At 35.5% G+C, this 13350-nt stretch overlaps 1 protein-coding gene across 10 annotated transcripts in view; it reads left to right on the top strand.

Moving 5' to 3' along the window:
• LOC104029146 (sodium channel protein type 2 subunit alpha) overlaps positions 1–7124 on the top strand; it is a 60726-nt gene extending 53602 nt beyond the window's left edge. For 7 of the 10 annotated variants that reach the window (XM_075710730.1, XM_075710727.1, XM_075710733.1 and 4 more), the window contains exons 22-26: positions 357–410; positions 1677–1814; positions 3539–3643; positions 4760–5030; positions 5932–7124. In XM_075710730.1, the coding sequence (XP_075566845.1) occupies positions 357–410; positions 1677–1814; positions 3539–3643; positions 4760–5030; positions 5932–7124 (1761 nt within the window). Of the gene's footprint in view, positions 1–356; positions 415–1676; positions 1815–3538; positions 3644–4759; positions 5031–5931 lie in introns of all 10 variants that reach the window. The other 3 variants (XM_075710734.1, XM_075710729.1, XM_075710735.1) reach the window with 1 other exon arrangement.
• The last annotated feature ends 6226 nt before the right edge of the window (positions 7125–13350 follow it).

Here is a 13350-nt window from a genome sequence, read left to right as displayed (position 1 = left end):
AAATGGCTGTCACCACGAGTGATTCTAGTAGATTCTACCTGAACATGTCCATCATTAATGTCTATCTGAGTCTACCATTCCTTCATGTGCAGAGTAAGCATCTGCAGCTCCAAACACACTGTGCCCTTGCTGAGACCTTCAGAGCCTGATTTTTACTTTTTCAAATACCTAAAAAAGAATTTCTCAAAAAAACTAGTATTACTATGAAAAATATTTTATTATGCCTGTGTTATTAGATGTGGTTTATAAATTTAGATATGATTTTATTAAAAGTTAAGGTCCAAATGCTGTGACCTAGTTATTTTCCACATTATTAATTTTTATAGGGAAGATAAACAACTGTATTTTATTTCTAGGCTACTTTCAAAGGATGGATGGATATTATGTATGCTGCTGTTGATTCACGAGATGTAAGTGTAAGACTTTCAAAGACCATCTACTGGTTATTTTCTGATATAGAGTATAGAATTTAAACAGCTACACATACAATAATATTAAGAATTATAATCAGCACCAAATACATGTTTTTTCCAGATACATTTAGTTTAGAAAGGAATTTTTATGTAACTTCATGAATCTTAGAATTTGTATTGGAAAGAATTAATTCCACTTTCTTCCGTTTAGCCAAATAAGTTAAATTAACTTAACTGGACTTTTTTTGGAAAAGCTAATATTAATGAAAAAAACGAAGAGAGGATTTTTAACCACTTCCTTTGGTAATCATGAGTATGAATTAATTTAAGATTATGTAAGGTAATTATAACTTATTGAATATATTAATTTTGTTTTATAATTTGTAACTGCATTTCGTTGTTTCTTTGGGTTGAGCACTTATGTTATCTAGTTATTTAAGTGAAATTAGATTTTAAGGTTGAAGATCATCTGTTAAGTTTTCTAGGGATTAGAATTTTATCTTGGCTACAAACCTAAAACTATGTTTACATTACACAAAAAAGTGCAATACAGATGCCTGAACTAGTTCTATACAACCTAGGTTATAGTCACATTAGTGATATCCATCACCACACAGTGATATTTGTCTCCCAGAGTAATATATCCTGTTTCATGAACTTCAGCATTTCTACACTCTAGCACATTGTGCAGTAGAGGTGCAGGCATTGAGATGTGGAATCTGGAAGAATTGAGACATTAACAAAATCCTCCTTAGAAATGTGCCTCAATTAAATGGGTTTCACAAAACACATACTCAGTAGAAGTTTATTGAAAGCATCTGTTCTTAGCTGGATGTAAGAACACTCATGTAAGACCAAAAGAGTTCCAGGGAGATATGGGCGATAGTAAAATTGATCGATTTTGTTGTACGAAAATATACTGAACACAATATAAAATATTTAAATTTCTGCTGTTAAAAGTTTAAGTACTAATGACTGCTCTCAGTCCCACATTGCTTCTTCCTTCTATACGAGGAACTTTGTGTATATGTACATACCTAAACATATCTGTGTGCACATTTACTTTAAAATTCCATGAGTAATCCTTCAGTCAGCTTCTAGTTCTCCAAATACTGATTGGAACGGACATGTTGGGTCTTTTTAATAACTGAGTGCAATTTATAGCTTTTCTAGCTGAGATAGCATATACCTATTCATAAATTGTATTCATTGGTTTTTACACCTAGTATTCTCATGGCTAATAAAATTTGTAATATTTTTTAGGTAGAAGATCAACCTAAGTATGAGGACAACTTGTATATGTATCTTTATTTTGTCATCTTTATCATATTTGGATCATTCTTTACCTTGAACCTTTTCATTGGTGTCATTATAGACAACTTCAACCAACAAAAAAAGAAGATAAGTATTTAAAATGTTTCCACAATGCTATATATTATTAGCTATAATGAACTAATAACTTATTTATGTAAGCTAATAAAAATCAAAAGTTATTTCAAGTGCTTGAATAAAAATGTCTCTCTTTTTAACATAATCTGTGTTAAATCTGTGGATGTGATATGACCTTTGCATTTCAGCATTTTGATAAGCAAAGAGGGAGAAATGATGAGTCGGTTCATAATAATTTGCAAATTGTGTAAGAGCCAAAATGAAGATGCAAAAAGGGAATGTGCATTATTCTTTTGATTAGATGTAATATTGTCTGCCATGGAAGAGTTTCCTTTTAAATAGACTTTAAAGAATTAAGATAAATTAATTTTAATTAATTTTATAAACTGTTGACACTTAATGAAGATACAATATAGCACTGTGTTCATACAGTAGATAATAGTTCTGCAAACTAGTTAAACAGTGGGTTAACAGTAAGTCCAACAGACCTCACATGAACAGGCTTAAAGATACAAGTAAAAATGTGTACAAGAGAGCTCTATTTTTCTAACACTTTTGTGAGAAATGAGATGAACTTGTTAGACACAAATACAATCTATTATCTATTAGCAATAATAAAGGTATAAAAAGAAGGATTTTTCTTCTGTATACATTTGACATAGAAGTAAGTGTAAAATAATTATATTGATAATGCATACGGTTTTATTTAAAATAACTTTAAAAATACAAATAATCACATTTAAAATATTTTCAAGCCTCACAATTCTTAGCCTTCAACTTCCAAAAAGAACTAGAACCTCAGGATCATTCTAAATCTTTGTATGCTATGAAAAAGCAGTTTCATATGATTTGGTTTTATCCGATCACCAAATAAAAAGCAGCAGTACCAAAAGAATCTATGGTAAAAGTCAATTGTGTACTACAGAAATTTTTCCTTGTGAAAATATTCTTTAGCTTCTTAAAAGAGCCACAAACATGTCCAGGGCTACTTCCTCAGGGTTTCTATCACTTACGCCATGCTTTGGGCTTCAATATCCAGTTTAGTGGACAGTGATTTTGACATTGTGTTTCCATCTGATGTAGTTCAGACTCATCAATAAGCACAATTTACTTTATACTGAAATTCAGTCAGCCAGTTGCACATCTGACTGGCAGCATTTGCATCTGCAAACAAAGGCTAATCTGAGTTAGTCAAGGTTCCAGTGGTGTTTTAATTAATAATTTGCTATGGCATGATTTGGATTACTTTTCTTAAGTTTATCTCAAAGGTGATTTTTTTTTGCTGTCATTAAAACCCTCAGATTAGACCCAAACACTCACCCTTGACACAACTTGTCCCTCAAAGTTACCCCACTTTTAGACCTGACTAGCTGTAATCCTAAAAGTCTATCTAGAACTTAGGACATGTAAGGCACCAGCCAGGCTCCTATGCACTAAACATATCTTAATCAGCAAGGTATTTAACAGCATCAGTATAGTAAGACCCATTTTAGCCATACCAGCAAAAGTGAGCATGCAGACATTGGAAAAAATCAACCATCAGCCTGACAAGGCACCAGTAAGGGGGACTTTTGTGTGTTAGGAATGCATATGAGCATCCACACTATAAATACCGAAAAAAATAACTTTTGTTATATAAATCAAATATAAATGTAATATTATATTACAGAGAGACATACTGTAGTGTGTTGTATGTGTGGACGTGATAGTAATTAGTTTTGATATTATTTCTTTACTTTGGAGGTCAGGATATATTTATGACAGAAGAACAGAAGAAATATTACAATGCAATGAAAAAACTGGGATCCAAAAAGCCACAGAAACCTATACCAAGGCCAGTGGTAAGAGTGATTTGATTTTAATACCCCTAATATTAAACACTCATTTGGGAATATGATTTTAGCCAACAAGAGAAGGTTATATGTCTGGAAAGAAAATATTTTTTCCATTTATTTTCTTGTAAAGGTAGAATTTGTCCCCCCTTTTTTGTTTTAATTCAGCTGACTAGATCGTTCATGCTTCACTTAAAAACATACACGCTGAAGTATGAACTGTAGGATTTTAATAAGGTTAATACGATAAATTTCATAATTCCCTAAGTCCTAGAAAAGTACAGTTGATTGGATCATTTATTGGTTCTTGTTACCCACGGATAAACTTCATTTTCTGTTTTTTCTCCTCCCAGAGAATTTGTAGGAAATGGGGATGCACTGGCCCTTGCTGCTGAAGACAGAAGGGGGCAGTGGTCACCTGATGTGAAAGAGAAAGACAGATGCAGATAACCTTACAGGATAAAAGAATGACCTAGAGAGTAAAGCATAAACTAGGATAAATTTGTCTCTAAGATAAGAAACTACTCTGTTATTTACTGAACTCCTACAGTGTTTGGAAAAAATAAAATACCTGTTGCACCTTATGCACCGAGTGGTTAAAAATAGTCTTTCTAAGGAGAGACATATGGCAATAAACATTTAGCTAGGTACTAAAGGAAAACTAGGATATTGCAGTCATGGTGTGTTTGAGACATGCAACTTCAGCGGTCCAACGACCTCACTATGCACAGTTAGTTTAAGGAAGAGAGAGACATCTCTGGGTGTTAGCATTCTGAAACCAGCTAAGAATAAAGATAAGAAAATTAATTTCTATTTGGCTAGTACTCTTGCTGGGTATCAAGGTATACCACCTTTTTTACACCAATAATACCAATTGTCAATGTTATTACTATTGTTACTGCATTGTTTCCCTTCCCGTCCCTTCAGCCAACAGTGGTACACTTCTTGATCTGCTCTAACAGGATGAGACACAAACCAGCATGGGTTTGGTGTGTATTAACAGATGTATTGTCAATGGATCTTGCTCAGCACTCCTCAATCTTGGAAAGACTTGCTTTCCCATTTGGCATTTGTAAAGACGAATGTTTTCAGAGTATAAACTGTATTCCATTTTGGTTTTTGCAGAACAAATTCCAAGGCATGGTCTTTGATTTTGTAACCAAACAAGTATTTGACATCAGCATCATGATACTTATCTGCCTTAACATGGTCACAATGATGGTAGAAACAGATGACCAGAGTAAAGAAATGGAAACAATTTTATCCCGGATTAACCTGGTGTTCATTATCCTTTTCACTGGAGAATGTGTCCTGAAATTGATTTCACTTCGCCATTACTACTTCACTATAGGCTGGAATATTTTTGATTTTGTGGTTGTGATTCTCTCCATAGTAGGTAAGAGCAATTCCCTTTCAAGAAAGAACTAGTGGAAGGAAAAGAGAACATTTGTTTCAAGAATGTTGTGATACTGAATATGAAATTTTCTGTTTCCTATATGACTTAGATGTTGATTCAGATCTTCATACTTTATAGCATACAATTTATGAAATGTTGCATGTAAGATTTTTATTTCTCCCATTACATTCACTGTCATCTTCCACATCAAAAGATGTAAAGGAACTATTTGGCACATTAGATTAACATGTACAAATATAAAAAGGAATGTCTAGTGGTATATGCGAACTAACCACAAATTTGTTTTCAGGACTAAAAAGGGAAAGTATGTGAAGGGGATGAGATTTTTAATTGCTTTTGCTAACTAAGGTCTTGGTGAATATTTAAATTTCTGTCAAATCAAAGCTAATGACTCTCCAAGGTGCAAATTAATTGTGTGACAAAACTTAAGTCTTACAGAGTGATACACCTGAGAGAAGCTGTGCTGATACAGTGTAGATCCTCAGGTAAAAAAAATCACTAATTTGCAGAAATTAAGCCAATATAGTTCTTATAAAAGACAGTGGTAATAGGCAGCTTCAAGAACTAATTAGATCTAAGACAGAAACTTCTCTTTCCAGGCTGCCTTAGGAATAACTGAAAGCTTAGACAGACACTAGCTACCTTGACACAAGCAGTCTTCTTTCTTTTACTTATTTCGCTTCTCCTAGATAACATTTCAACATAAGGAAGGTGCTTCCACCTTAATAACAGATTTCAGTAAAGTGTAATAACTTGTATGATGTTTTGTTATAACATAGACACCCTATACTGATTGTTTTGGAAACAGCAATAAATAAATGTTTCTATAGGTAATGAATTAATAAAATTGTATTTTAAATATTCACTTTCTTTTCAACAGGTATGTTCTTAGCTGAGATGATTGAGAAATATTTTGTGTCCCCCACACTGTTTCGAGTCATCCGACTTGCCAGAATCGGTCGAATCCTGCGTCTCATTAAAGGCGCTAAGGGAATCCGCACTCTGCTTTTTGCTTTGATGATGTCTCTTCCTGCTTTGTTCAACATTGGTCTGCTGCTGTTCCTGGTCATGTTTATCTATGCGATATTTGGCATGTCCAACTTTGCCTATGTTAAGAGGGAAGTTGGGATCGATGACATGTTCAACTTTGAAACGTTTGGCAACAGCATGATCTGCCTATTTCAAATTACCACATCTGCTGGCTGGGATGGTTTGCTGGCCCCGATTCTTAACAGTGGGGAGCCAGACTGTGACCCCAACAAAGATCATCCGGGGAGCTCCGTGAAAGGCGACTGCGGCAACCCTTCCGTTGGGATTTTCTTCTTTGTCAGCTACATTATCATATCATTTCTGGTAGTGGTGAACATGTACATTGCTGTGATTTTGGAGAACTTCAGTGTTGCTACTGAAGAAAGCGCTGAACCCTTGAGTGAGGATGACTTTGAGATGTTCTATGAAGTCTGGGAGAAGTTTGATCCCGATGCAACACAATTCATAGAATACAGTAAGCTATCAGATTTTGCAGCTTCATTAGATCCTCCTCTTCTTATAGCAAAACCAAACAAAGTCCAGCTTATTGCAATGGATCTGCCCATGGTAAGCGGTGACCGAATTCACTGCCTTGACATCTTGTTTGCTTTCACAAAGCGTGTTTTGGGGGAAAGTGGGGAGATGGACGCCCTCAGAATACAGATGGAAGATCGGTTTATGGCAGCCAATCCTTCTAAAGTCTCCTATGAACCAATTACAACCACATTAAAACGAAAACAGGAGGAAGTATCTGCTGTCATTATTCAGCGTGCTTACAGGCATTACCTTTTAAGGCAAAAAGTTAAAAAGGTGTCTAGTATATATAACAAAAATAAAAACAAAGAAGGAGATGGACCAGTTATAAAAGAGATAATTATTGATAAACTAAATGGGAACTCCACTCCAGAAAAAACAGATGAGAGTTCCTCTACAACTTCCCCACCTTCTTATGACAGTGTAACAAAGCCAGACAAAGAAAAATATGAAAAAGATAAAGCAGAAAAGAACTACAAAGGTAAAGATGTCAGGGAAAATAAAAAATAAAGATCTAAGAATTCTGCTTGTGGAACAACTTGTTTACAGTCTTTGAGAATGAAGCATCAACTGGACTCCTGCAGGAGGTTTATGCCAAACCGACAGTTTTTACACATATATATGCGTGTGTGTGTGTGCGCGCGCGTGTGTGTGCGTATATATTCCTTATATATATACTTAATGTCAGTGCCTATAACAAAACAGTGAACCTTCATCATCAAACTGTGACTCTGTGAATCAGGGTAACAAACTTGACAAGAGGTTACTGTTTTCACTACAGCTGACACTGCTAAGAATGGGGGAAAAAGTGGCTCCACAGAGAACACGGAGCATGAAATGAGTGCAAAGTGATACTTTTTTGTGTTTCACATACTGCAAAACACGTAGAACAGTAATCCTCTTCACTGTTTGTAATGCAACTGCTACATTTGTCATATTTTTACAAAATCAGTATTAGTGTATTTATCATTTTTTAATTCACAGGTTGTTTACTATTATATGTGACTATTTTTGTAATAGGTTTTATGTTGGGGAAAGATGTATGAGGACCAGGTGTTCTACTCTCAGATTCTCTATAATGTACAGATAGAAGTGATTTGACTAGGCATGCTGCGCTTGTCAATCATGCGTAAATGAAAATACGACATTGCACAAAGCTAAACATTTTAAGAACTTCCGTGTTTCAGGGTTGCTCTTAAATTTGAGGCATTCTAACTACTTGTATGGCTGCATCCAGATCAACGTGCCTGGAAAATCCCCTCTAATTTACAGGAATCTGCAATGACTTATTTTTATGCAAATCACTAAACATGAACAAGTTCTTGCTTTTGTTAAAATATTCACAGCTTAAAAAATACTGTGCAGTTTCTGCACTGGAAAAATAGCTTCACCAAAATATACCAGGGAGTTCTTTTGTTTTCTTTTTTTTTTTCAAACAGCTCAAATTTTTTCCTAGACTGTTCTTTAGTTACTGTCTTCCCTCATTATGGCCAACATCAATGAATCAATAAAATGCCCTTTTCCATGTAAATATTAACGGTATACTGTTGTGTATATTTGAGCATAGAATTAAATGGCTTTGCCATATTGAATTGCATCAGATATGTACCACAGTATGGGTAATTTGCAAGAGCTCAACAGGACATGCTGTATTCTGTGTCATTATAGATAGTTTGGAGAGTATCACTGATGCATGTCAATGTTTTGCTGCTGTACCTTGCTCCTTCCACTGTCCACAGTCTCCACTATAGGAAGCCATGTGTCAGTGGTGAAGTGAATCAAATTGTCCAACCAGACCTCATTCTTTCAAATCATTAAGCAATAGTTTGCAGCTGTTTATGAGCTTCTTTAGTTTTGCATTTTAAATTTGAAGTGGCTACTATATGGTATAGAATCAGACTGTACAGGCCATATTGCAAACTGTTTAACCTGTTGGAAATGTGGTTAGCATATATAAATAATGTAAAGAAACACCATTTGGCAACAGTTTTGTATATAAGAAAAGTGTCTTCAAGTTTAGATCACTGTTTCTTATCTTTCTTTCCTCATTCACTTGGCTGACTTTCTAACCACAGTAATTTCAAACTGGCATCATCACACTATGAGAAAAAAAGTGAGTATTTGTAGACTATCTTGTTTTAATATTATATTTGCATATATTTCAATGTGAAGTAAATTGTGTAAATCTGGAACTCAGCTTGTTTCCAAATAGTTATATCTGGTAACAGGGCATAGCAAGGAAAGTGTTAGGGGAATGTGCGAATTTCTAGCGCTGTTTGCATCAGAAGTTCCAAGATAGTCTCACTGTTCATGAAATCCTTGCTATCTTGCAGTGTCTGTTTACATAGCCTGTTCTTATTCTTTTTGAATCACGCTGCACTAGACTTGTACAAATAGGATCCACAATATTTCCCAAGAACAAAATGGCACATTTGTATAATCAAGGACATCAGGACATTTTGTGTTTCATACACAAGCTAACATTAAATGTAGAATCTTTCTTTTACAAATGCTTTTGACTTGTAATGTGTTGGTGAAATGCATGCAGGAAATTGTTATTATCATAAACAACGTAAACAATATTACAAATGAGCCAAAAAATAAAGATTTCATTTTTTATTGTATTTATTTTTCTTTGTCTGTCCTTCTCTTGGTTAAAGCAAGATAAAAACTGGCTTTGCTACAAATAAAGAATGCTTTCTTTATCACTAGAGCTAAATACCTTATTCTTCACATTTTAACTTTTTTAAATGTAAAACAATTTAAAGAAAAAATCTGAGAACTTTGACCACACCCCATTGATTTCTACTTCTTTGTCACTAGCATACTGTCTGGGATAACACAGGACATCTACACATTCTGCCCCAACAGCCTTTCTGTCAACCCTCAAGAGCCCTTCCGAACCATAAAGGCACTGCTCAGTATCTAAGGTATTGTTTTAGTTTATCACATTGCTGCTACCAAAGCTGACCATGCTTTACGAGTCTTAAATATGCAAACAAACTCTCCAAGTTCCTCTGTTTCGTCCTGTATAACATTCAGCCAAAGGGCTCATCGCAAACAGATAGATGCTGTTTTTAATTGTACAGTGATTCTTTTTATTCCAGTAATTCTCAAAGGTAATAAATACCATTTCACCTGATCTCACAAGAGAGGGACTGCACTAAAATTCAGATGTGTTAAGTAGTGTTCATAGTCATAATATCCGGATGTTACACAGTAACTTCTAATGGATATCTTCATGCTGTTCAAGGGCAGAAAGATATAGTACATTGAAACACAGTATCATCTTCTTTAATTTAAAATATTATATTCCAAAATTGACAGTAAGTAGAATATTCATGGAGTTTGCTCACTGGCATGTTTTCAGTGTTTTCTTCATCTGTGGATATTATGCCATACTAGCCATATTTTGGCCAAATATTAAGTTGCTTGGATAGCCGTGAAATAACTGATGGAATATTCTAACACTACAGTCTGTTAAGATCTCTAATATGATGAGCATCAGCAATCACTGCAGCAGAGTCTCTGAGCCAGTATACCATGCAATAGGGAAGCCATATTTGCTTACAGGAATGGCTTTACTTAACACCAGAAAAAAGGCCTTACCAAGAGCACACAAAATTGTCTAGCCTGCTCATACCATTAGTGCTTGGAGCTGGCCCCCAGCCCTCTTAGAATATGGGGTTAAAGCTCAAGACATGGCCTTCCACAGTTGTCTGGGCATCCTTACAAGTACCTGGCCCCCAGGCCTGAATCAGAGAATCCTCTAATCACATTGTGTTAATGTCAACATGTAAATCCTTGAAGTCAAAGTTTTGTACATTATTTTATTCCACCACTCCTCTGACTACCTTATCTAACCTCATAAATGATTCAGTTTACTTCCAGAGTGTTTTGGAGCTCTTCTGCTTCTTTGGTCCCTGACCACATCTAACAATTGTGTTTTACTCATACCTATTCACATTACCTGTTCAAAACAGCACCTAAAATCTGCAGAACTTCTGCTCTGTGAACAGGTTGACAAGTGTTCTGATGAGGAATGAGAGCCCATCATTCATTTTCAGGAACCTGGAGTCTCTCACAGTACTCTGTAAAAGTAAGATTACTGTACCCATCTTCATTACCAAGCACTGTATGTGGAAAAACATTGACAATGCTTTTGGCCTGGACCAGCAGGAATGGCTGAGGGCCGTGGTTTAACCTGGACTGGAAATAGGCTCACTGCTTTGAGGGCACGTATGTCCTCCGGATTACCCTTTTCTGCTTCTGTGAACTTCCTCTTCCCTTCTACTTAGTCCTTTTTCCACAGAGTTTGTGCAACTTAAATCACACGTTACACACTCCTGTCCTATGCTTCCAGAGCATTTGAACAGAAATGCCACTTGAAAGAACTCCCTACATGCTACTAGGCAAAACAGTAGTGATGGTTATCCCAGTCAAGCATGGTTTTATATTCCTACCACATTGTGCTTGTAGTCCCTCTCCATAGCTTCCAGTCAGCAAAGGAGGATCCTTTATTGGCTACTAAAATCCTCGTTTTATGACTATACTGATCCATGTCCACGAACAGGTGAATTTTCAATGTACACAACCACAGACAAAATGCCTTCCACTATGTATTAAACCTCTTACCTGTCACATATTGCCGAAACAAGAGTATTAGTAATGCTGACAAGTAAAGCTAGGTCACTCTCATAGTATACGTTCATTACTCACTGCTTTTATTTAATGAGTTTTTAGATTAAAAAATTTCCACATGGATGCTCAGAAAGGAGACATATTCTTATTCAGTACATTGCAAATTAATTCATAGGGCAGCACAGTTTAATGCTGTTCCCAAGCGTTCCCAGAAGTCCTAGTGCTTCACATGAGCTAATGCAGCAATACTAACGTGCACAGTCATAAAAGAGTAATGAGCTTGCAGAATTAACTGAAGCTAATTCAGCACTGAAGTAATATTACTAAAGGAGGAAAGCTCAGTGTGTGGTGGCAAAAAAACCCCATTTCCTCCAAGAAGGAGCAGACTGGCCACAATAATAATAATCGGGACTGCCATTATGCCAAGTTAGGATCCCCAGTAGTCAAACATATTTACTGTGAAATTTATTAATCCATTAAAGGAAACTGTGAGCACTCAGCACTTCTTAGTCCATTATGAATTGCATACTGTACTTTACTGGGGGGGAAAAAAATCATTTAGAAGGTAAAATTATGATGGTAATTAATAAAATCAAGGAAGCCCTCAAGAAGGTTCGTCTCCAGTATACCACTTACATGTTACATCTTTGTTATTGCTACATGAATTGTTACAATTGTGTGAGTATTTTTTACATTGAAGAGGTTGAATCTCTTGAAGTGCCATTTGTTGTGATTTTTATGTTCTTCTCTTTAGTTCTTCATCTAGATAGGTACATTTGAAAAACCATAAAGAAATCTGAGCAGGAAGAAAGATCACTGAACTAACAACAAAACCTTATACTTAAAATAAGTTTTCATTATTTTCTATTTCTTGCCTGTTTGAAGAACATATGGTTATCCAGACAGAGGTAAGACTCAGAAAAGAGAAATAACACCATGTGATTGAGGCTGAAAACCACAGAAATAATTCATTATAAATAGACAAAGCAAATAGCGACAACAGTTCATTAGTCATGTGTTCAAATTAGTGAGCTAGTTACAATGGGTGTTTTCTAAAAGATCACGATTAGTTAATGTACAATTTAATAACAAGACAGGATATGGTAAGGGGGGGATGGTGGAGTGCTGTGATCTGTTTCCACTAAACACCACAGGGCAGGGATGTGCTTTGTCTTTGTAATGCAACGCATGCTCCACCACTTTACAAATTAAATACTTCACCCTCATAGAAGAAAACATGCTGCAACAAGAGCCTCAGCTAAGCTAAGAAAATAAATTGTACTGCAGTAGCCTAAGTAAACTGAAGCCAATTACCATCTCTCAGGAGAGAAGACAAATCACATGCACCTCTGCAGCAAGTGCTATGCTTGATGCATATAAGAAAAGACATATCATGAACAATTTATAGCAGTAAAGCAGGCATCCGTTCCCACACATTCTACACTTCAAGTACATTTCCTGTATAATAAAAGCCACTTAATGTTTTTTCTCATAACCTACGTTACGGGGTAAGGGGGAAAATGGTATCAGCCCTAAAAGGTATTCTTCATTCTTATAGGAAACATATATAAAAAATACAGAAAGCATTTACCAGACCTTACATAGCATTCCTGTTTTTTTATAAACCTATAAGCCTCTCATGAGAATTTCAGTATCAGAGGGTTATTTACTCTTTATTCTAAAACCCTTACAGCCTGTACATCGATCACAAACTCTCTGCCCCACCAGTCTCTTAATGTAGAAATGTTGGGTTTGCTTTCAGAAGGCATAGCCCCAGGTATGTGCTTACAGCAAAGTACAAGCAAAGTACAGTCTTAATGAGTGAAATCGGCCATCCTAAATCAAAGTGGGTCATGCTGTTTTTTCCCTCAGTCTAATGTAGTGGTATCAAATCCAGCAAATCCAAAGAAGCAGTTTAATAACATGCAATATAATAACAGCTATATTCAAAGATAACATGCACAGGTTTTTTTAATTGTCATACAAACACTGTAAGTGTTATGTATGTAAGTATTATGAGTTTCTTTCCCAGGGAACTGGAACTGATTGACTTGAGTTCAACAGTCACTAAAATTTACACTTCTTCACATTTTTT

The sequence above is a fragment of the Pelecanus crispus genome, chromosome 5, assembly GCF_030463565.1.
Source record: "Pelecanus crispus isolate bPelCri1 chromosome 5, bPelCri1.pri, whole genome shotgun sequence".
In the NCBI taxonomy this organism is placed as follows: Eukaryota; Metazoa; Chordata; class Aves; order Pelecaniformes; family Pelecanidae; genus Pelecanus; species Pelecanus crispus.
Note: the sequence above shows the minus strand (reverse complement) of the source record. Positions and strands in the feature narration are given on the sequence as shown.